We start from the raw sequence: 23,738 nt of genomic DNA, 5'->3' as shown, positions 1-23,738 counted from the left end.
GCACACATATAAAAGTAATTGACACTTGCCCCTTTTTAATTCACAGTATTGCTGCTGGTGGTCATTTATTAACAATATCAACACTGCTGCCAGAGGCAGGCTCACAGCTGCCATTCATAATACAAGAATCATACTTGAAACGTCTCTGTAAGTCAAAACCAACAGTTTCATATTGCTGAATGTATGTACATATAATAATAAAGAGGGACACGTTGGAAGACTAAATTTCATTCTTTTGCACACAATGACCATGAACAGGCTGCTGGCATCTGTAACCAAGATGTATAAAGTAAAAAAGCTGTAACATGCAAATCTGAGAATCACAGCATGGTTCAGCTGCAACATAGAACGACTGTAGTGTTACAGTTGTGAACATAGCTTTTCATGGCAGGAACAGGCAGGAAGGAAGCCTGTTCCCATTGTGGATGAACCTGCACCTGTATGAACTGCAGGGGAACCAAAACCTCCACATGAGAAAAGACTCCACCTTCAAGTCCCTACATGACCATTACAAACACAGATATGCAGTTGCCTCGTTACAGTGAATAGCCACTAGCAGTGTGTGAGTCATTGCTTGTATTTTCAAAGCAATTTCAGATAACTGAGACGAGGTTCACACCCAGCCAGCCCAATCTGAAAATCATTTTTGGTCTCCAGAATGGACATTTAACAGAGGCAAAAGAGGAGCCTGGAGTATCGATAGATGTGTGCAAAAAAATAAATAAATTGAGAGAAGGAGAAAAGTCTGAAATCATGGCAGCATAAACCAAATGTACGACATTAGCAAAGTGGACATTGCAACTTCAGAAATTAACAGAGATTAAAGGCAGTCTCAACAAACTTTATGTAGTGATCCTCACACAAGAGTATTTATGGCAGAGTCAAAACAAGGATGCCTGACCTGGTATAAGGTGCATACATCCTGGAGGCTGTGGCTACTAAACAAAAAAAAAAAGACTTTTCCTTCAACTTTCAAGGACACTACGATGAAGTTTAAATCCTTCCATGGCTTCCCCTGCAGAAATGTCTTAATATAAACCTTTGAATCCATCCTTAAAAACAGCTCATGGCTTTGCATCTTAATCCCTGCCACGTGTCATCGTAACGGCTTTCATATCGCCAGCAGAAGGCCGACTGATGATGAAAGGCGGCCCTGCTCTTTATTAAATGCCTTACTTTTAAGTGGTTTGAAAAATCTACTAGATTTCAACAATTATCCCACATGCATAAATCAACATTATATAATTCCATTTGTACACTATAAAACTGGCTCACTCATACAATGCATTTAAAAACAAAAAAAAACATCCAAATGTACCTAAGTTGAAACAGCTAAACACCATGCAAGCCTCGGCAGAGGTAATTTTCACTTTTTTATAAAAGAAATCAAAAGACTGAGCAAATCAAATGAGATTTTAAAATGATTTCTCCGATTAATTGCCTGTGCCAGATACATATGATTATAGTTCTAACAGCTCTGCGCAATTCAGTCTAACACTGCAATATGAGGGCAAGTGCTTTAAAAAAAAAAAAAAAGGGACTTAGAAATCTTACGAAGGTAATAAAAGGCAGAAGAAATAGATGTACTGGCAACTCGGTCTCCTCTGCAATGAAGTAAGCATTTGCAGGCTTCCGTGTTCATAACGGCATATATACGTAGAGGCATTGAGAAGCTTTGCAAAAAATTGTGCACCTGTCACGACGAGATGATCAGTCTTCTCCCTCCCCTCAGCAGCGAATCGCTAGAACGTTTGTTCAGTTAACATTTTTCTTAAAAAGTGTCCAGGTCACGTTTGGTGGCGGGGAAGGGTTTCACTTCCCCTCACAACAAATAAAAAATTAAAAAATAAAACTTAATAGGCTAGATCCTGGCCTTAAGTTCAGGTTCCTCTTCTTCATCCCGGTTCTGTCAGGCATTGAACTTCTGCCATGAACTCTCACTGTGCCTGTAATACAAATGTTGAAACAAAGGACAGGCTTTGTGTGAAAACGTCCATATATTTTTAAATGAATGAGTGAAAATCACGGAAACAGAAAGTGTTTTTGAGCCCATGATGAAAACCTCAGTGTCTCTATACCAACCTGTCCTTGCTGGGGAGTGGCTGGCTGACCAGAGGCCTGTCCTGTCTGTCCGTAGTACGCAGCCTGGTGCCTGTAGTACTCTGCCCAGGCTGCGCTGTAGTCCGGCTGGCCTCCTGATGTGGATGCTGCTCCCCCTGCTGCTCCTGGAGCTGCAGCTGCTGTCCCCGGAGCGGATCCGCCTGCCTGAGCTGGAAAGGAGTGAGAGGGGAGAGAGACGTAGCCCGGCTCAACATCAAGTTCATGTTGCATGTCATTTATTCAATTTTATTTATACGATATTTATAAAGATATTGTTCTTCTCTGCACAAAACATCATCTTCCCTTCAATGGTTTTAGGTTTTACTTTTAAAATAACTTAACACATATCATTAAAGTTGCCTGTTTATTTTTCTGTTGATTGACTGAATAAATCAACTCATCGATTCAGCACCGAGATAAAAATGTGCAAATCAAGTTCTTTGGCAGTCTCACCCATCTTCTTGTAGTACTCCTCCCAGGCCTTGGTGTAGTCTGGCTGTCCCCCCGGCGTCTGTGCGGGCTGGGTCTGGTCGCCTGAAGTTTGGGCACCTCCACCTGGGTTTGCGGGGTACTGGGCTGGCACAGCCCCCGACGGCTGCTGGTAGTACTGAGCGTAGTAGGCCGCCCACGCTGCGTTGGGGTCATTGGCTGCTGCCTTGCCTAGAAAAGATGCAGGGTGGAGGGGGTGAGGTCCTCATAGGGTGAGGGTGAGCCCCTGCTACTGGCCTGGAGACCGGGCTTGGAGACCAGGGGGGGAAACAGAGACAGGGTTAGCCAGAGCTGCTTAAGGTTAAGACAGTGCATCTCATCACAAAATATCCATCAGAACTCCTGTTGACCATCCCAGATTTAGAAAAAAAATGTCATTACATATAGACTGTGGTAGGACTGATGAGTATATAAAGAGGGCCGACATGCTAAAATGAGCAGAAATAAACATGAATCAACAGCATTAACCCCTGAAAACCAGCGGAGGCAGTGAAGTCAAAGGTGACTCACTGGGGTCGTGGGGTGCCTGTGGCTGCCACTGCTGGTAAGTGTTGCTCCAACCCTGAGGAGTGTACTGGTGAGGACCTGGAGGACCACCACTGAAGAGAAAAATGTTGTCAAGAGTCAAACCCCTCTCTACTTGTTGCCCTGACGTGATGAATAATAAGAGTTCATGCAGTTCTTTCTAGTTGTGGCTACTCACTGTGGTGGCCCAGGGGCCCCGGGCGGCCCAGGGTTGTATGGGTTCGGGTTGTAGGGACCCATTGGACCAGCAGGACCTGGCCCACCAGGTCCTGGGCCCACAGGACACAGAGGACCCTGGAACACACAAAATAATTAAAAATGTAGAGGTATTTGTAAAATAAAATCTCATTCAGTCTTGAGGAAATTAAACAGAGTTAAGAAAACCAATTGAAACGTGATCGTTTTTGTTCAGTTGAGGCTTCTAGCTGCTGCTTATCATATAATACCTCAATCTTCTCTTCAATCAGCTGCTTGGCGAGGTCGATCTGCTGCGGTGAGCCCCGAATGATAAACAGCTTGAAGTTGGGGTCTCCGTTGGGGGGGGGCTGCCGTGAGATTTCCACAAAGGCTCCCGTCTGTTGGTTGATGGACTTGACGTTCTCACCTCCTCGACCAATCACGAGCCCACACTTGTGGGCAGGGATAGAGAATGTCATTTCCCCTCCAGGGGGCCCCCAACCACCTTGTCCCCCACCTCGACCCCTGTTGCCCGCAGGTATGCCTGGAGGACCTGGGGGGCCCTGTGGATGAAGAACAGAGACCCTCATGACAACAGCATATCACTATATAGTGTCTTGAAGAAATGCTTATATTGAATAAAGAGTAATAATCACTTCTTATGTTTTATGACTTAAGTGGGGGATATTTATTTTTTATGAATTTAGATCCACCAATGTAAACATTATGAAGCTTTAAAGCAAGAAAAAAAAACTGTCTCAAGCCTGCTGCTATACATTTATAATTAGCCACAACTGATTAAGATGATACCTTATTACATTTCAGGGCATGTGTCTATTAGATTATAAGTGGATAAAAGTATGCTTTACAGTGTGACAGTTCACTGCGTGTGTGTGTGTGAGTGATCCATACCCCCTGTCCCTCCTCCCTGACCCTAATGCTCTGCAGCAGGTCGTTTATGATCTGGGCTGCATGTTCGCAGCGGTCAGGGGGGCCGCTGATGTGGGCAATCTTATCTGGACCAGTCCCGTCATCTGAGAGAAAGATTTAAAATTTAAATTAAATTAAAAATGTTTCTTGTATCAAAAAGGCATGTAACCCACTGAAACTGTTGTTCTATGCTGTTATATCATAAAAATTAATGACAGATATGCAATGAGCATCAGCACCACATCTGTAGCTCTTGCAAACAGTTTTTTTGTTTTATTTTTTTCAGTGGATAACAAGGTTGTTGCTCTGTTGTGTGGTTTATGAGCTCTGACATGTACTTCACAACAAAAGATGTTGAGTATCAAGTGTATTTTATGATGACTTTTTTTTTTGGCTCATTGTGTCAATTAGTGGTATCAAACATCAAATTTGCAACCTACACGTTTCAGATCATGCAAAATATTGTGTCAATATATATGAAACATCTGTAAATGCAACCAGCATGAAGTCATCAGATGCTTCTACCTTGTTTGAACTGTATCCGAACTCCGGCATCATTCTGGATTTTCTTGATCATCTCTCCGTTGCGCCCGATGACCACACCAACCGAGTGTCGTGGTACCGCGATCTGATTGGAAAAACAGATGGTTCCAGATGTTTATTTCACTTTTTATGCATTTGGATTTGGTTCAGAATCCCTGATCCGATTCTTATTCTTTTTCCCAATCACAAACTTACATCCATGCCTCCTCCCATTCGAGAGCCGTAGTCATTTCTTTCACTAAAACCCCCTTGGTCTCTCTCCCTCAAAATCTCCTGCACCATTTCTTGGGCTTTCTGAAAGGGACAACACAATGATTACATTAAATGGCAACACAGCAGCACACTTTCTTTGAATTGATATTAGTTTTGTACCTGGACTTTGTATGGATCTCCAATAATGCGCAGGGGCTTGTCAACATTGGGTCCCTGAGAGGCATCCTGGATCAGGATCATCTTCACCCCTGCATGCTCCTGGAATATCACACAATTAAATATTATAGTTAGGTAACACTGGAGAAATAAAAGTTTTCTAAAGATGTCTCACATATATAACAGTAAAAGAACCATATTACAAAATTGCCCGTCTGTAAAAATGGTTCAATCAATTAATCCAAATGTATTTGTGTATCTCCTTTTGTGCAGGTTAGTGCAATTCGAAGTGATTTAGAAGTGCTTTTTTTTGGTAAAACTGTCCCACTTATTTCTGGAAACAATCCGTCAAGATAGTTACACTTTCTAAAAATGACATGCCACATACCTGTAGCTGTTTGATGGTCTCTCCTCCCTTGCCAATGACAAGTCCAGCCTTGCCAGCTGGGATCATCATCTCATGAACTGCGCCATTCTGCCCGTTGGTGGACTCATGATAAGAAGACGGGGGTGTACCCCTCCCTCGTGAAACTATTTCATCCAAAAGCATCTTGGCTTTCCTAGTGAGGGAGGAGCTGAACAGTAACTCTACATCCAATTTATGATATCATGTCAACATGTGGACTGATGGCTGATGTAATAGTAAAGGACACTGACGTTATATTACATCATGTAGTACTAATGAAATTAAGCAATAAGTCATTAAAGATCTATAAATGGCATAACTGAATAAGGCTTCCAACAAAATGAATTATGTTCACATAATAATATAAAAATATTACAGCCTAATAATATTTGTTACTAGACAAACATTTTTTTTATAGTTTCAATATTTGCAAAGGACAACCTGCTTCATCGTTAGTGACCATTTCTGATGATTTAATGTAAAACAACAATAGGCCTGTTAGCATAAAGTCTGAAACTTACTCTATGGAATCAGGTGAACCTGTAAGAGAGACGCTCCTATCTGGAAGACCTCCGCTGTCTGGACACAGACAGTACATATATAACGCACCTCAACAGGAAAAGGAAAATGAATGCAAAAACTATAATATATAAAGAAAAAGACAGTACCTGGAGCTATCTGCACCTTGCAACCTGACTCCTGCTGAATCTTATTGATCTGTTCACCTCCACGGCCAATAACTGCAGACAAATACAGAAAAAGTTGCTGGTGGGTCACAATCGCAGTAGTGGCATTTATGTGTGTCTTTTATCACAGAGAGGGATCACTGTGGCATCAATATGTGCTAAAAAAAGATTTGGGCTGCACTCACTGAGTCCCACCATGCTGTCTGGAACACTGTACTCTTCTGTGGAAGTGGTGGGCCTGGCATCATCAGCAAGCAAGGATGACAAAAAGGATTAAGAAGCAACACATCACATAACTTTCTAAATGCATTAGACCCTATACTTCAACACAACACACAATCAACTGAAAACTCTCACCTTTGATGTGCAAGAGCAGCTAGCTGTGCGCCAATAGCTGAGATCGGACAGCAACAGAAACAAAGGAGAGAGTGAGAAAACAGAGCAAGGGAGAGGATTTGGATTACTGATGTACTGTGAGATCAGAATGGGACACGGGCGGAGCAAAGGAAGCATGTACAGGCAAGGGTAAAGGGGCAAACGACTGAAACAGGAATACTGTACAACTTGAATCGTCGACTGTGTGTTTTAAACATCTCTCAGCAGGAAATAAACAGACCGTAACATGACAGGATGAAACTCACACAATGCTGCGGCTGAATCCAAGTCACTCTGTGTAGCCAGCTTCTTGCTCTCTGGTTCATCTGTCAGGTGAACAAATGAAAGTGAGGAGGACTGCACAATCTCAAAATCAAGTGTGCAGCTAAACATTGTGGTGATCTTTACCTGCATCCTCCAGCTGTCGTTTCTGTGCAGTGAACTGAAAGCCATCTGAAGCGTTGTTGTTGTTCATGGGAGGACCGGCATCGCCCCCAATCTTGGCTGCAATCTGAAACACACAAGTAGAAAATCACCATGAACATTAAACTTACAGAATCCTCTGATCATATTAATCTGTCACTGAAATATGTGCACATATTTATAAGCTACACATTGAACAGAACACTATTTTGATGGACTCAGGTCTACTATTATAATGTGGATATCATGATGGCAAACTGAATACAGCAGATATTACCTTGATCATTGTTGCCATAACTTAATATAGTCCTTTCTAGGCCTTAAGGCTGCGCCACAGTTTGATGTGTTTGTCTGCATTTCATGTCACTTTTAAATCACCCAACACAGTAAGTTTAAACATCTTCTGTGCTAATAGTCACACATTTAATGCCGTTCATTCACTATTATAAGTGTGCCAAGTGAATTTAAACGATATTAATGTTGCTAATGTGTCATCTGGTTGTTGTTTACACACTGTGGGTGTTTTCCGCCGTCAACAAGGAGAGACACGACATGTCAGCACAATTATCCTATTTGTACATTTATTCCGAAAGGCTAAATCGGAAAAAATAGGTGAATTCAAAATGTTAAACCCCGTGTTATGTATAAAGACTGTGCAAGCGATGCTAGCCTTCAAGCTAACTAGTGAGCTAGACATGCTCCTGTCACATCTCACCTGCCGGGCCCGCTGCACTGCGTCCGCAAACGCGTCTTTCTTGACGCCTCCTGCCCCGTTACCGAGAGCTGCCTGTCCGCCGACAGGGGCCCCGGAGCCGGGTGGAGGTACCGCGTTGTACTCAGACATGCTGACACCGAGCACAAAAACAGAAAAAACCGTGATAAAAGCTGCGCAAGAGTGGGGAGGAAAGTCAAGAAACTGACGGGATAAGGAAAGCGCCGGAGACACGACGGTGGCCGGGAAGGTTCACTCCAGTTAAGCTACTTGGAAAAAAATAACAAAAACACTTGCCACTTGGACAATTTGATACATATACATTTAAATAGTATTTTGTTTCATTAATGTCGTTTAACCGTCCTGTTGTCTTCGGGTCAATTATGACAACTCAAAAATTAGGTATAGTTTCATTTAAATGAAGCCTACTGACCATCATTTCCCCCTCAAAAAAATAAATGTAAAACCTGTGGTAAGAAGTTGGAATGAAGTTGGATAAAAAGGTCTAACACAGCCTTGGGTGATAATTGATACTTATGCTTTATAAACAGTTAAACCAAAGGACAAAAGTCGCGTGGTCGACGGGAAGACAACAGAAGAGTTAAATTGAACATACCAGGCGATGTAGTAGCCTATTCATTTTAATGGGGAATATTAATTCAAGTCTCCCTCCACTCGATATGCTTTTCTTCTTGTTCTTAAAGTTGAATATTTGGGCTTCACTGTGCAGAATGATGTATGTGCAGAGTTTGACACACAAAACAGATTTTAAAGGGGTGGGCCAACAAGCATGATTTGTGACATATTCATAGATTCTGGGATTTATTAATGGGGGATTGGGAGGAAATGCCATTTTAAGGATTTTAATTAGTATTTATGAGTGATCTTCTTTGCACAACTTCATTACTGGTGAAATAACAGACTACCTCAGATAATATAGCTACAGCATCTCTTGATTGAGCGAAGAGAGCATGATATATTTACAATAGCCACTGCATTAGTCAAAACTGCATATTTTCCATAAATATTTTGAATATCTTTTACATGACTGCTTTATACAGTTATGATTATTATGTTGATATTATAGCAAGACTATGATCTCTACTTTTTCAGTATTCTGTTTGCTTTTCAAGCCTCTAAGTGTAAATCCAAACAAACACGTTTGCTTTGTTGATCCCAGTGTCTATATAAGTCACTACCAATGCCCAGTTGTTTGTTTCTTTAACATGTCAATAATTAATGTACAGATTATAATAGTTTAAAATGACAGTAGAACAAACCCTAAACAATATTTATGCTTGTCAAAACACCAGAAAACTATCTGAAATCAAAAACTATCCAATGGATATATGGTTCCATCTGGACATTATGCAGTGGATTTTTTCATTTCCATCACTGTCAGTCTGTCACCAGTCATATTTTGTAGCTCCTTTTGTTTTTTTTGGTGCCACAATTGTTGGGCTTAACAAGAATGTCTATGTTGGATTCCCATAATGTCTGAGGAGACGCTGGGATGGTGGACAATGTCTAACATCATTTTGTCTTTTTCTGTGAAGAACTGTTGCATTGGTTGATTGATTGTCATCTGGCAATCAAGTCTACCACTGCTTTGTGGTCTTTCTCTGTAAATGTCTTGGAAATGGGAATAACTAAGAGACACGCATGAGGTCCCAGAGTACACATGGAGATACTTTGATAAGAACTGATGGAATAATACATTATCATCTCTTGATTACTTCTAAACAACTCTCTTAGTAGTGTTGATTGCCTTTGAGTTGTCTACCTAATAATTTCAGCCATCTTGTCTCCAGGCTCTTTCCTTGCCTCCATCTGTTCTGCACGACTCAGGCGACTTCGTAATGAATATCTCTGTTTTCTGCCCACATCTCTTCAATCTTCTCGAGGAGCTCAGTCACCTGCTTCTTATCACTGTGGTTCATGTTGTCCAGGACATGATACCAGTTCCCACACTTGTCCACTGTAGACCTTCCTAACTTCCTCTACGTTCTTCCATGGTCTTCACTCCCAGCCAGTCACCTCTAGTGAACAGAACAATCGTTTGTGTCTAGACTTCATCCAAGAACACACTCATGTGCTTCTGGACTGCTCTCTGGTATGACCTTTTGAATGCAGATGTCAGGCCAACTACGAGGAGCACTGCATGGGGTCCTGGATGACACAGATAAACACTGCTCTCTATTTCAAGTTTATCCATCTCACTGGTGTCCTGAAGGTCGTGGTTGTAAAACCAGCCTGGAGACTCTACCACTGTGAGCTGCCTGTCTGCTATGATGCTGTAGCTCATTTCTCAGTACACAGTTGTTCTTCTGTGTTGAACAGAAAATGCATCTTTTCAGAATGGTGGTTCCTGCTGAGCTTTTGGCTGACCATTGTGCACCAACCATCACTAGTCTTAAATGTGATGGGGGAATTTTGCCACTTACAGAAAATGGTACCAAAAAATAATAAGGCTTGTAAGCTTTGTTCATCACAATGGTCTTAAAAGAGTTTCTACACAAAAGTAAATGACTAAAGAACAAGCACTGTGATCAAATGCAGTGGGGTTTTTTTTTACCAGGGGAACTTGATACTCAGCTTCAATCAGTGCTTTGAGTTTCCTTGCACTCTGCACCTCTTTGAATATCCTTCAACTATTGCTTGCATTCTCTGTCTCAGAGCGTCCCCAGCAGCACTAGCAACACAGTAGTGAATACCACTGTTTTCCACTCCTTTATGGAAAAGTTGCAGGTGCTCCTCTAGTGATGATCTGAAGGTCTGAGGAAATATTAAACCAACAGGAATGGGTAGAAGAAAAGAGTGAGGCCCCGGGGGGCACAGATGGACACTGTTTTTGATTTGTATCTTATCCAGCTCTGGGGTATTTTCTCGTGGATAGTGCCACCACCAGCCATGTCACTGTCAACCACAGTGACATGTCTGCCGTGTACCTCTTGCTGCCTCACAACACTCTGGGCAGTTCTTCTGTTGGTCTCAAAAGCTTTTTCACCCAGTATGATGTTGCCAATCACACTTTTATAACTGGCTTTATAGCCTAATTCTCTTCCACCTGTCAACACAACCCTCAGCTCTGGACAGTTGTGACTTTTCCCTGTAAGAGAAATGTAGTGCATTATATAAAACTAGTAAGGTGTCTTTCTTACAGAATCAACTTATTTGCTGGTCTGCATATCATTATGAAAAGAATAGCCCAGTAAGTCTAAAGGCACACAACATCATCCATATCAACTAAAGATATATAAGACAATAATGTCAATACAACTGCATATCCAATAATAAAAAGAAAGACATCTGTTATTAAATGCTGCTATGATTAACTCTTAAATGCCAGTTTGAAGCCTCCCTAATCTTAATCTTTTCCTGAAATTTACAGCAATATACGAAAAAGATCAGTGGAACTAGCTGAGGAAACATTTTATCCTGTTAATTTGAAATCAGATCAGATTAAATGTAGTACTGAAAAAAAATGTTTGCCTAACCAGGTATGTGGGTTTTTAATTTGCTTTAGCAAGAAACCCATTCAGAAGAGCATTACTGAGGAGAAGAACACTTACCAGAGCAGGAAACGACACATCCACTAAACATAGTTTTCAATAAGGCTGTTGACTTTTCTGCTTCCATTTGATAACTCTTGATAAAAAGAAAGAAACTGGTGTAACAGACCAAATCAGCAACAATCTGTAGCCACGCAATGAAATAGTCTGTACTTGAGAACTGAATGTGAAATAGAGCCAGATTGAGGAAGAACAGGAAGTACAACATTTACTGTACCTCCACATACCCATAGCTGAAGGGAAATTCACGTCTATAGAACATACTTAATATGTTTTTGGGATAATATGGCCAGGCTAAAGGGTGTTGTATTTGCGGTCAGACATTATACTTGTTTCTTTGGACTTCCTTTTATAATTGATGAATCAGGAGTTTTGAGGTTAGTGCTTGGAGAAAATAAATGAATATGAAAAAAATAAAACACAAATGCAGAACTATAAATCTCTTATTTGATGGAAATAAAGAACAGAAAGTCCACTGGGGTGGACATCTCTGGTCTCAAGATTTTTGCAGATCTTCCTGATTTAACCATACACACATAAAAAAATAGAGGCATCTGTGGAGTTAGTACAAATAGTCTCTTTCCCTTCCAGGTTAATGTGTTGCTCTGGTGGTGTACACTTTGGTTAAACTGTTACTTCACATTTCCTCATTTCAGTGAACATCAGAGATGGACACTGGCTATTTTTGTGGCTGCTGATACTGACTTTTCTTGTTGATGAGCATGTGGAGGAAGAATCATAAATAATCTGGCATTTCAGTGAAATGTACTTGACTGAAATTTAATATTAAAGTGTAGATTGGTATCGGTATTTCCTATTCCTAGGACACCAAAACTTTGTCTCTTTGCCTTTAAGCAATGAAACTGATTTTAAAGGCATTAAGTCTGGGTATAATTGCAACATTGAGAGTTATCCTCAGGTTTTGGAAAAACCCTAAAGTTCCCACTTTTATTGAACGGATTAATTTGTCAACTAAATCAATGTCCTATGAAATCATATTAACCAGAAAATTAGACATATGACACAACAGTGATGAAATGTGGGTGAATTTTCTTGGTCCTATTTCTTAGTATTCTATCTTTGTTTTTTTTCAGTGTTGTTATTTCTAAACTGTGTAATATTAAGAATTATTTGAAATAATTTACCTTATTATGTTTAAAATATAAAGAAACTGGGGGGAAAGTGTTAAGTTGGCGCAGCCAGCAGAGGTAGCTGTCACTTTTTCCTCTGTTAAATGAATGAGACCCTACCCGCCATCTTTGTTATGGGCGGATAACGTCAAGCGATGACGAAATAGCGTCCTTTCCTGTGATTGGTGGAAATCGTCGACGCAAAAGGTCACGTATATTTGGCGCTCTTCATTCACTACCAGCCTGGCGCGTTTTTGAAAGAGCGACTCACGTCAAGCATCATGTATATTGAACTGAAACTCGCCACAGTTTGGAAAATGCCCGTTTAACGTTTTCCACTTTGTCTTCATACATCGGTGGCTGACATGTCGGAAATGTTTCGACCACTTTGGGGACCAGCGAGGAACGGAGTGGCTTTGAAAGTAGCATCGAGCGAAGTCTGTTAGCTTGTTGTTTTACAGTGGACTTTGTATATGTCTGCTGGCAACAAACAGCTGTCCTCCGCCTTACAACAATGAACTTTGCATCTGTTGTTCATTCACACGGACGGAAACGTGATTAAGAATAGGAAAGAAGACAGTCTCTTGTCGGTGAGTGTTTTTTCTTCACCTTTGTTTTGTGGTTGCCCGTCTGTCATCTGGCACAAAAACTGGAAGGGCTAACTTACTGGGCGCCATGTCAGGGGTGATAATAATGTTGGTTACTTTACTTGCAATCCCTGTGGATATTTACAACAACCTTTGTATGATTTATAAATAGAGCCTTCTACTGTATATTAGTAGTTTTTTCCCAATGCAGTGACTCTGCTTCACCAGGACGCAAAGCCTCCTGTATAGCATGACAACTTAATACTGCTGTTTAACAGGACTGTGTGACGGTGTTATGTTTACAGTGTCAACAGTGTCAACAAATTAATGATGGGTTGTGAGAATGTATGTTCTTACACAGCATGTTATGCTGTGTAATAGATAACACCTGTCACCTATGAAAATGTATTTACATATCAGCTTTAATCTTGAAGCGATTATTTGCTGGTTGTTGAGTTGCTAAATAACACCTGGTCATTCAGCTGATAACTCCAACATCCTTTAATATAATTTTTGTGGCACTTTTGCCTTTTATTGAATAATTCTGGGAAAGATGAAGAGAGAAATGTGAGTGAAGCTTCCTCACTGCAGATGATCCAGGGATGTCCATGTTTGACAGGGCATATGACCAAGACTACTATAACACCAGAATAGCCAGCCAACACTTGATCCAACCTGCTTTTTTCTCTTTTAGACCTCCATCAATGTTTTTTACTCTATTGTTATTACTTTTACTTTAGGTCTCTTCAAATTATGGCTGGGGTTGTGGCTATGGCATCTGTCATTGAGGACTTTGACACCCAGGTATTTTAACGACAGATTTGCTCTACATTACATTTCAACGTTTTTTCTTCGTTCTTATGCATTCTCATATTTGATTAATTTTTATTATTCCCTTTACAGCCTTGCAAGAAATCTCGCAAAGATGGTGGCAGTCCTGTTGTCAAGACAATTACAAACTATTTCTCTCCTGTGCCCAAGCCTGTGGAGAAACCCTTCTCTCCTCCTCGCTCTAACAACATTAGGGACTACTTTAGCCAAAAGTCTCAGTCCTCTAAAACAAAGACCAGCCCACCAAAACAGTCTAAAGAGAACTGTCTGAAGTCCCTGTCTGCAGAAAAACACACCAGCCCAGAGCCTGCAGTGAAACAGCCATCTCAGAAACGGAGAAAAAAGGCCACCAAAGCTGCAAGGAAACTTCTGGAGGCTGAAACCGTGATCCCCGCTGAGGAGACAAGCTGCCTGATTGTAGAAGAATCACATGAAAGCAGAGACCCTCCAGCAGAAGCAGCCAGCAGCTGTGGTATTCTTGGCAGCGATACAGCAGCTCTGCTGGCCCAGCTTAGTGCTGAGGCTTTTGCCACTACTGTGAAATCAGAAAGTAAGTCCACTGTAAATGTTGAAGAAGAACTCAATGATGATGGTTCCAAATGTGGAAACCATGTCAAACCTGAACCAGAACTGAGCAGTCTTGCCTTATCTCCAGTTGTACCTTCAAATGACAAATCTAAACGGCCCAAAACTGCTGCACGAAATTCTAAGAAGAGTCAACAACAGGAGGCAAAGCATTCAGAACCAGAGGAGAAAGAGGCAGAAAATTCCTTGTGTGATGTTAGCATGGAAGTTAATGTGGGTGAGGCCTCTCAATTAAACAACAGCACGGTCACTATCTCCTTTGAGGAGTTTGTGCGGAGTCAGAGCCAAGATGAGACAGACGAAGACATAGAAGATGAGCAGGGTAAAGGGGATGAAAGTAAAATCAGAACAGAGGCAGAAGAAATGGACACTGAGCAGTTAGACATCCATAAAGCGGAGGAGAATGTGGGATCTGGGGAGCCATTTCAAGTCTCACCCCGAACCGTCACCATACAGGCTGAAGTGCATGTAGTCTCACCCAAACAGGAAGCAGTCAAGCCTGTGGGAAAGGTAGCCTCTATCTTCAACAGGAAGAGAGGGGCGATGAGCTCAGCAGAGGTAACATTGCACCCTCACACAGAGGCTGGACAACAACTTCCAACTACCTCTTTGACTGTCAAACGGAAATCAAATGTGGTTCTGCAAGAGGAGGATCTAGAGCTGGCAGTGATTGAGAGTGAATCCACGCCCAAGTGTAGTGAGGTAGAGAAGAAGCAGTTCATGGCTGCCTTCAAACAGCCCAGCCTGGATGGGTCCAAAACCAAGCCTGGTAAGAGTCAGGGAAAGCAGAGGCAACCTGGAGACAAGACTGTGGATGCTACAGACAAAGTTGCTGAAGAGGACACTGTAAGTCCACCTTCTGTTGAGCAAGTTCCTGCTGCCCCTCAGGAAAAGAAAACAGCGAAAAAAAGCAGAAAGAAGCCTGAAGCAGAGAAGGAGGCAGTCACCACCTCACCTGCTGTTGCTGCTCCTCCTACAGAAGAAATTGTGGCCACCAACACTGAAGTTGATGATAAAAAAGACGAGTCTCCGATTACCTCAACTCCCTCCATCCCAGCTGTGAGGAGGTCCAGAAGAGAGGCTGTGGTCAGGCAAGCCCCTAAAGCCACGCCAGCAACACCTGTTAAGAACACTAGGAAACAGGACAGGTTAAAGGATGCTGCCGCTTCACCTCAGGACACCCCTGTAAAGATGTCCACCCGGAAGACACGCAAGTCCAAACATGGAGTCTTTGTAGCACAGATGGTGTGCCCACCTGACAAAAAAGAAAGTCCCATCAGGTAACACATGAATATAATAAAGATTTATTCTTTCACACGTTGTATAAAATGCATTCATATATATATATATATAATATACATATGTGTCAAAGGTTATTTTGATGTTTCATTTTTTTCATGTTTTAATTAAATATTTTTCATAAGGATTAAATTTACTAGAGTGTCCAAGAATGGAAGTGGCATGAACTCTCCTTTGGCTCCTCATGTAAGTATTACATTTTTTTCCAAAGTGGGCAAGTTACAACACAAAAACTTTCATTAAAAGTCTTCATAATTATAGTCCGAGGATGAGGAGATACTCTCGATCTTTTTCAGACATCAAATGACTCTAAAAAAAGGAAGCGGGCAAAGAAGTTGGTGGAGAAAGCCATAGCGATCCAGAAGAGTAAGATAAGTGCTGTTGAGGTGAAGAGCACCTTGAGGCGTTCGTCACGATCTGAGGCTTCCTTCACGAAGAGTTACTGCGAAGATGAGGTACAGTTACAGGCCAATTACACAGATGAATCTCTCTATTCTTTTGCAGTTTCAAAGGGATGGTTTGGATGTTTTGCAGCATTTAACCACTTGAGATGGGTCGCAGAAATTTGACAAAATAAGTGCAGATCAACATTGATGATGTCCTTAAAAGCTTACAAAAGGAATATGTTCACAAAATGAACTCATGTTTAGGTATTGTAGTATTGATACAATTTGGACATAAATATTGGGGATCTGAACGTAGCTAGTGTTAGTACACAAAAATCAAGGCAGAACACTAATTTGTGTACATATTTTCTATTTTGTAAGTTTAACTAAGAAGTTGATTGTGTGGTTTGTTTTGTCAGGATTCTGTCATCTGCCTGGAAGAGGACCAGACCCCTCAGATGGTATCAGAAAAGAGTAAATCCAAGAAACATTTACGCAGTCTTAATGATGTGCTGGGCAAACCAACACCTGTTGGCAAAGAGACCAAGGCACCCCCAGGTAGTCTTTCCTACTTTAAATCACAATTTATTGTTCATCATTTTGTTGTAATGTCTAGATATCTCATCTAATGGTGCTGTATGTTCCATCTGACAGGCTCCAAAGTGGCATCACTCGGCCAAGAGAAGACTCGGAGGGGGCCAGCAGTGGTGTCCATCTTTGACGAGAGCAGCCGCGAGGGCTCTGAAAACTCCCAGGATGATGAGCAGTTCAGGGCTCGCAGGGAGTTCCTGAAGAGCGGACTGCCAGAGTCCTTCAGGAAGCAGATAGCCAAGACTGCCGCCACCAAGGAGGCATACACCCTCTCCTGTTCCTCCTTCCAATCAGTTCTACACATGAGGCAACCACCAAATGGTAGGATGCTCCTTCATAGAAATAGACTGTGTCATTACCATTTGACACATTTAGAACAAAGAAGTGTTTTTAAATTATGAAGGACTGGTAGATGCAGATCAGTCTAGAGTGTCAAGAGTCCAGTTAAAACTGTTTGTTGTGCATTGACAGATTGCCCTCTATGGAGTCTTCCATGGCCCGACTCTTCATTACTACGTCATCTGAGAGAGCTCTGCAGCCAAACATCCAACCCACCTCTATCTGTTAGCGGCTACTTTGGTTTGAAGACAAAACCAGCCCCAGGAACCTTTTGTGAAAGGGTATGTTGAGATGACTAATGATCTGATTGTTTTTGCACGTATAACTAAAGTGTTCATGGTCAGCCCCAGATTAATAAACATCAACCTGTTAGGGATTTAGTTTTCAGAATTCCAGAACACATTGTCTAGTTGATAGTTGTCTAGTCTGCTGCCTGTCTGTTGATTATATGCATATTTAACCAAATTCTGCATAAATAAGGAGCTACGGTGGAGTTTAACTGTACGTGATGTTTGATAGTATTTGACAGTATTTTCTCCTTTTGAAGGGTTCTGGCTGGAGGCCTGAGATCTCTGAAAGTGTTCGCCAGCTTCTAATGGAGGAGGTCAGCACATCCAACCCTTCCTTCCCTCTTCAGATGTTCATCACGCGCTTCTTGAAGAGACGTACTGATCACCAGCAACACTGTACAGCCTCAGGTTAGTCATGCATTTCTTGCACTTGTACACTGACACAAAAGTAGATGTGTATAGCAAAACTTCAAGTAGCAGATTTATTCTAGATTCTAGGTCATTTTTTATTGTATCCAGGATTTAATAACCATATTTAATTAATCTACAAGAAGGAAAGAAAGTGAATATTTGGAAAGTATTTTAATCAACAATTTTAAATGAACCACAGCCAAAGTAGAGATCATTTTTTTGCATAAATTTAAGATTATTGTAAACGACCACCGTATGTTATTGACTTGAACCAGAGGCTGCAACCAGAGTCACAAGCACCCTGCTGTCAGCTGAATCAGTAGGAGGGAAGAGGAAGAGGATGGACGATGATGGAGAAACGACAGTGAAAGTGGCTAAGAAGCAGCGGGCTAACCGTTCAGAAAAGAATATCTCCACGTCTGAAGTAGAGCCAACAAAACGGGGCGGGCGTACGAGACGAAGCAAGAGAACCGAGCTAGAGGAGGAAAAGGAGAAGTCTGAGCCCTTGCACAAAACTGCTCCCGACCTGTCTCAAGACGACTCTGTAGTTGTGCTGGATGACTTGCTTTCAGGGGAGGACACTGTGATAAAAGGTGTGTTTAAACATTTTGTGACCAGGTACTTAATGTCACAACAACTCAACAGCAAACTTTTGTGTCCAACAAATCATAACTCGTTAATGCAAGTTTATAATCAATATTTATAGTTTATCAAAGAAAGTAAATGCATTAAAATGTCCTAGAATACACAAACATATCATTGGACCAAATTATTTTACACCGCTGATGACTGCAACAAAGCTTTAAACTGTTTTTACTCATGTTTTTCTGCCATGTCATTCAATCTTTATCTTTTTCAAAACACTCCACACTGGCTCTGCTATTACAGTGTGATAAGAGCTCAGTGTAAAGTACTTAAAATACACCTGTTGTTGCTGACTTTACCACAACAATTTATAATGACCTCAAAAAACATCTGCGAGCGGAAAACAAACTTACCAAACTGGCACAACAAGTTACATGTTTGCTGAATACCCATCCAGATGGGGACTGTAAGCTTCATTTTTCAGTTTAGGTTTTGCCACACATATTAGGTATTTAAAGCATCACTTTACCCTCCGAAACTCAGCCTGCAGTTTTTTCCACAGATGTCATGAAGGAGGACTTGTTGTGGACGGACAAATATCAGCCCCAGCACTCCAGTGACATCATAGGCAACACCGCCTCAGTTAGGAGGCTGCACAGGTGAAGAGCCAAAACTATTTAATTTCACTACAACTGTATAAAAACAGTAACCACAGTATTTGCTTACACTGTATTTCATATACTGTATGAATGTTTCAAGTATTCTTTTTTTATATATATAGTTGGCTGAAGGAATGGAAACTCCGTGCAGACAGAGAAGAGAGAAATAAGCAGAAAGATAAGAAACAAGAGGAAGGCAGCAATGGTGCGATATTAAAAATGTTCATCTACTTTTTTTTCTTTTGATTTAACAACATTGGTTCTACTTCTGTTGGGTTCATGCATATTTGTTTTGACTGTGTGTGTCTCTTTGTGTCCAGACTCTGACTGGGACTGTGGAGAAGAGGACTCCCAGGATGGAGAGGACACATTGTGTAATACAATACTTATCACAGGACCCACTGGAGTAGGAAAGACTGCTGCAGTCTATGCTTGTGCCCAGGAGCTCGGCTTCAAGGTACAACAGCCTTTCAAAGCAATTCATTTGTCAAATTGAGAGCTACATTGCTGTGACAGTTCTGTACAATTTGGATTGACTGACTTCCCTTTGGTCTCACAAGGTATTTGAGGTGAATGCTTCATCTCAGCGGAGTGGCCGTCTCATTCTGTCCCAGCTGAAGGAAGCCACTCAGTCGCACCAGGTGGACAGTCAGGGAGTCAACGCCCACAAACCCACCTACTTCAACAGCTACAGCAGCGCTGGCCCTGTCAGGCCTGGATCCTCTCCCAGTATGTATAGAGTGGTCTGAAATTGATAGCAGTGCTCCTGGTGAGTGCTATCAATTTTTCTGATGATGCAGATTTTGAGTATTATGTTTGATTTGTTTTGCAAGATGTTGGAAACTGACTCTTTTCCTTTTCTGCCAGGGAAGGTCAACTCTCCTCGCGGGGTGGTTTCCTCTCCCAGGAAACATCCCCAGTCGCCAAGAGGTGCCAAAAGAGGAAGCCTGGCCCCTACCTCTTTAGCTAACTTCTTCAAAATGGGCCGACCCACCAACAAGGAGCCACCAAATGCCAAAAAGAATGAACAAAAGAGTAAATACACTTCCACTTTGTCAAAGTGTTATTTATATTATGATGTAACCTTACAGTTTTTATTAGGACCTTAACAGCAAGTAATGCTTTCGCTTTTCCTTATTTCTTCATATAGCTGCTTCCAAGAAAGTCATGAAAGCAAATGAAGGTACCAATAAGGATAAAGATGCCACAGTCAAATCACCAGCAGGTGCCACAGCTAAGGAGAAGAACAATCAAGAACTGAACAAGAAGACGGCCACCTCGCTCATCCTGTTTGAAGAAGTGGATGTTATTTTTGACGATGACTCAGGGTTTTTAGCTGCCATAAAGACATTCATGACCACGACCAAGAGGCCAGTCATCCTCACTACCAGCGGTCAGTAGGAGTAAAGTTAAAGCCACTGTCTTCTAGTTCAGCCAGTTTTGATTGCATTCATTTATGTACCATGTCTGGTCTTTTTGTTTAAATCAAATCTTGCATGTTTTGTAGATCCTACGTTCAGCACCATGTTTGATGGCAACTTTGAGGAAATCCATTTCAAAACGCCCTCTCTGGTGAGTACAGGATATTAAAACACTGAGCCTTAGTTTCACTGGTAGTATTTACTGACTGAATGCTTGTTTAATGTGGAATCTTATGATCTCGCTACTCAAGCGAAAAGTCAGTTTAAAAGTGAAATATGTGCAGGATGATTTCAGTAGGGGTTTCACTTGTCCATCTCTCCCTGCTACAGTTGGATGCGGGCAGCTACCTGCGTCTGTTGTGTCTGACTGAGGACATGAGGACAGATCTATCAGATGTCAGCTCTCTGCTCAGATTCAATGGCTGTGACATCAGGCAGAGCTTACTGCAGCTGCAGTGCTGGACTCGCAGCGCAGGGGGGCGCCAAATGATCAGGCCACTGGCACATACTGGCAACAATGGTAAGGAGATGAGTTGTAGAAATGGATGAAACCTTGTTTTACTTTATAATTACCTTCTGTTTTAATGTGTACATGCCAGTATTTAACATTTTTGTTACAAATAAGAATTTCCTCTAATTTGCATTAAAAGATGAACTAAAGTCAGAGACTCATGGGGAGGCAGCAACGAAGTCTGTGTATGCAGTGATGGTCCCATCCACTCTACCTCCCTGTGACACTGGCTGCACTGAGAGCATGCTGGGACTGCAGAATATTGAACCTGAAAGAGACATCTGGGAGCTGCTCAGGGTAAATTGTTTATTTAGCACATACACTAGTTGGAGTCATAGGACACAAGTGTGGTCTAAATTGATGTTGCCAAACAATTACCCTGTTAGAATTTCTTAAATGTAATAACATGTAAAAATGTAACAGTGTGTACCTGCTTTAAGATAATGACCAGTTATGTGTTGTGTCCACAGAGCCAGAGTCTGGTGGAGGAGGCGTCATGCTGGGAACTGCTGAAGGAGAGCAGTCGACGAGGAGTGAACCTTCTCTATTCCAACATGGAAGCCCTCTTACCTTTACCCCTCACACAGATGACTACTTTCACCCACACACCTGAGCAAGGTGTTTCAGTATCACAAGACCATTCTTCTGTTAATACAAAAGAGCTGCCGTCCATCAGCCTGCAGTCTGACACGCTGCCATCTCACACCAGCTTATTGAACACGGCAGAGTCAACTGAGTGCTCAGATGATGGCAGTCCAGTCAAAATGTCCCACAGAATGAGGAAGAGCAAGAAGAGGCACTGTCTACCTGACCAGGATGGGCCGGACTCAGACTCAGACTCAGAGGAGAGTTTTCTGTCTCTCTGCAAGCCGCAGGGTGCCCCTGAAGCAAAGGAGGAAGTCAAAGAAAGTGTAGTTTCAGAGAAGGTGAAAAGGAAGCCGCTGACTCTTGAGGAGCGGGTAAAAAGTGTCCCAGTCTCTCAGTGTCTTGAATCATTAGCTGACTTTTTAGACAACGTATCCTACATGGACTCCTCCTTGCATTATCCACAAGGGGACGACATTCACAGAAGAATGTTACCAGCCTGTGCAGCAGTGAAAGATGGGATGACAGAGGAGGCGAGGGTGGATACTGACAGAGGGAGCTGGGTGAGGGGTGAGCGCGACTTGGAGATCCAGGCTGCTGTGGAGGCTCTGAGCTTCCACAAGTGTCGGGTTTCGGTAGCGGAGGCCTGGGACAAAGCTCAGCAACTAGAAGGGGAGCTGGGGAAGGAGACCGCAGCAGAACTGAGCCTCCCTGTGGCGCATCATAGAGAAGGTTACAGCTTGACTCAAGACAGCCCATGTCAACCACAGTGAGTCTGGTTAAAATTTCTTCACATTTTGTACAATGTGAATTTGCCTCATTCTGGAAGCATGTTGTTGGACACAGAATGAACTTATAACCCTGACCAGTTAAATCAGTTAAAAGAAAGGTAATGTTTATTGATATGTTGCAGGCTGGTGCAGCGGAGGAGAGAAGTTATGGAGAGTCTGATGTTCAGAGGAGTGTTTGGTACTCTGGGTAACAGACCAGCAGCTGCTCTGGACTATCTGCCAGCCCTGCGCACCATCTGCAGGTCCGAGCAGCTGAAGGAGCAGGGCAAGATTAAACGAAGGTGAGAATCGAAACCATTTTGCTTGGCCAGAGACAGCAGGTCTTGGTTTTCACTGTGGGCAGGATGTGGTTAAAAGCCTGGTTTTACAGAGATAGAAAAGTTTTTGTGTTAACACCAAGTGTGAAACTGGCAGGATGCAAATAAACATGTCAAAGTGTAAAGGAATGCAAGACACAATGCATGCATGCATGCAAAATAATGAAGTCAAGTCTCTAAACTGTTGTTTTTTCTTTTTCGTCCCCCAGGTTCCTGCACTACCTAGATGCAAACCATCTGGGTATGGAAAAGAGCACTCTACAGCACCTCGCTGAGGACTTTCCCTAAATCACAGAGAAAACAAGACGTGTCATGATCGCACAGAGGCTTTAAACAAATATAGCCCTTTGAGTGGTATCACTTTTTCAGTTTGTGTTGTGGTGTCAGGGGCTTAAGTACAGACAATCTGGCAACAATATAAATCAGTGGTGCTTGTTGTCTCTGTGATGCTGAACTCTGCATGAGATGAGGTGGTTAGCTGGTCAGTAGATGGTTGGTTGGGGGTGTGTGTGTGTGTGCTTGAGAGAGTGTGAGAGTGAGTGAGTGAGACTGTCCAGTGAAGTTTTCATGCATGTAAGATGGAAATAAATTCACTGAATGCAAGAAAATTTATTCTGACCTGAAGGGCACATAACTAACTAACCTCACATCCCACATGGGCCTGTCACATCTTTTGGTGCTTTCAAAGAATGCACTAAATATTAATACTTTATCTGATTTTTTATTTTGTTTTGTAATATTAAGCCATGTTGGAGTGTGTGTTTTTTGTACAGTAGTGTTTTAAACTTTTGTAGCCTCATTTATCAATTTGCTTTGCATTTTGCAAAGTGTTTTTATCAAGTAGAAATAGTTTTGAAGTATCAGTAATAATTTGTAATGTAAAATAAATTTGTAAAGGCTGTGTGTAAATTGTCACTATCCACACAAAACTGTTGATGCATTCAAAATCTTGGTTCTTGTTAATTTTCATAAAAAGCAGGAAGCTTTTGACAAAGTTGTACTGTATTTGTCAGCCCTAAATGTCACTTTCACATTCACTGCAGTGATTTCTTTTTTTTTTAAAGTTTATGTTGTTTTTTCAACCTTAAGTTTGTAAACATTCACAGTGGGGAT

General features: G+C 41.8%; 2 protein-coding genes and 1 pseudogene across 3 annotated transcripts; 1 reads left to right on the top strand and 2 right to left on the bottom strand.

Moving 5' to 3' along the window:
• Positions 1 to 21: 21 nt before the first annotated feature.
• Positions 22 to 7,954, bottom strand: LOC133999649 (far upstream element-binding protein 2-like). 2 transcript variants are annotated; one of them, XM_062438905.1, is made up of 18 exons: positions 7,739 to 7,954; positions 7,009 to 7,111; positions 6,867 to 6,926; positions 6,583 to 6,619; positions 6,411 to 6,463; positions 6,208 to 6,279; positions 6,061 to 6,118; positions 5,522 to 5,693; positions 5,137 to 5,235; positions 4,960 to 5,058; positions 4,747 to 4,849; positions 4,204 to 4,325; positions 3,561 to 3,854; positions 3,293 to 3,408; positions 3,100 to 3,188; positions 2,554 to 2,760; positions 2,083 to 2,270; positions 22 to 1,946 (listed from the first exon to the last, which is right to left on the bottom strand). In XM_062438905.1, the coding sequence occupies exons 1-18, from the start codon at positions 7,865 to 7,867 to the stop codon at positions 1,938 to 1,940; spliced, it is 2,010 nt and encodes a 669-aa protein (XP_062294889.1). In that variant the 5' UTR covers positions 7,868 to 7,954; the 3' UTR covers positions 22 to 1,937. The 2 variants fall into 2 exon arrangements, with proteins under 2 accessions (XP_062294889.1, XP_062294891.1); XM_062438907.1 differs by lacking the exons at positions 22 to 1,946; positions 2,083 to 2,270 and having other exon boundaries at positions 2,623 to 2,838.
• Positions 7,955 to 9,316: 1,362 nt separating this feature from the next.
• LOC133999954 (uncharacterized) lies at positions 9,317 to 10,866 on the bottom strand (annotated as a pseudogene).
• A 1,953-nt stretch (positions 10,867 to 12,819) lies between these two features.
• Positions 12,820 to 23,730, top strand: atad5a (ATPase family AAA domain containing 5a). The gene is made up of 22 exons (XM_062438559.1): positions 12,820 to 13,027; positions 13,765 to 13,828; positions 13,928 to 15,720; positions 15,865 to 15,925; positions 16,036 to 16,194; positions 16,545 to 16,683; positions 16,780 to 17,037; positions 17,188 to 17,336; positions 17,603 to 17,753; positions 18,032 to 18,349; positions 18,904 to 19,000; positions 19,123 to 19,205; positions 19,321 to 19,457; positions 19,561 to 19,729; positions 19,868 to 20,035; positions 20,151 to 20,393; positions 20,508 to 20,572; positions 20,752 to 20,941; positions 21,072 to 21,229; positions 21,403 to 22,286; positions 22,431 to 22,589; positions 22,835 to 23,730. Exons 2-22 carry the CDS (start codon positions 13,778 to 13,780, stop codon positions 22,911 to 22,913), a joined length of 5,511 nt encoding a protein of 1,836 aa, XP_062294543.1. The 5' UTR covers positions 12,820 to 13,027; positions 13,765 to 13,777; the 3' UTR covers positions 22,914 to 23,730.
• Positions 23,731 to 23,738: the final 8 nt, after the last annotated feature.

This window comes from Scomber scombrus, chromosome 18, assembly GCF_963691925.1.
Source record: "Scomber scombrus chromosome 18, fScoSco1.1, whole genome shotgun sequence".
Classification (NCBI taxonomy): Eukaryota; Metazoa; Chordata; class Actinopteri; order Scombriformes; family Scombridae; genus Scomber; species Scomber scombrus.
This window is presented reverse-complemented; position numbering and strand designations above follow the sequence as displayed.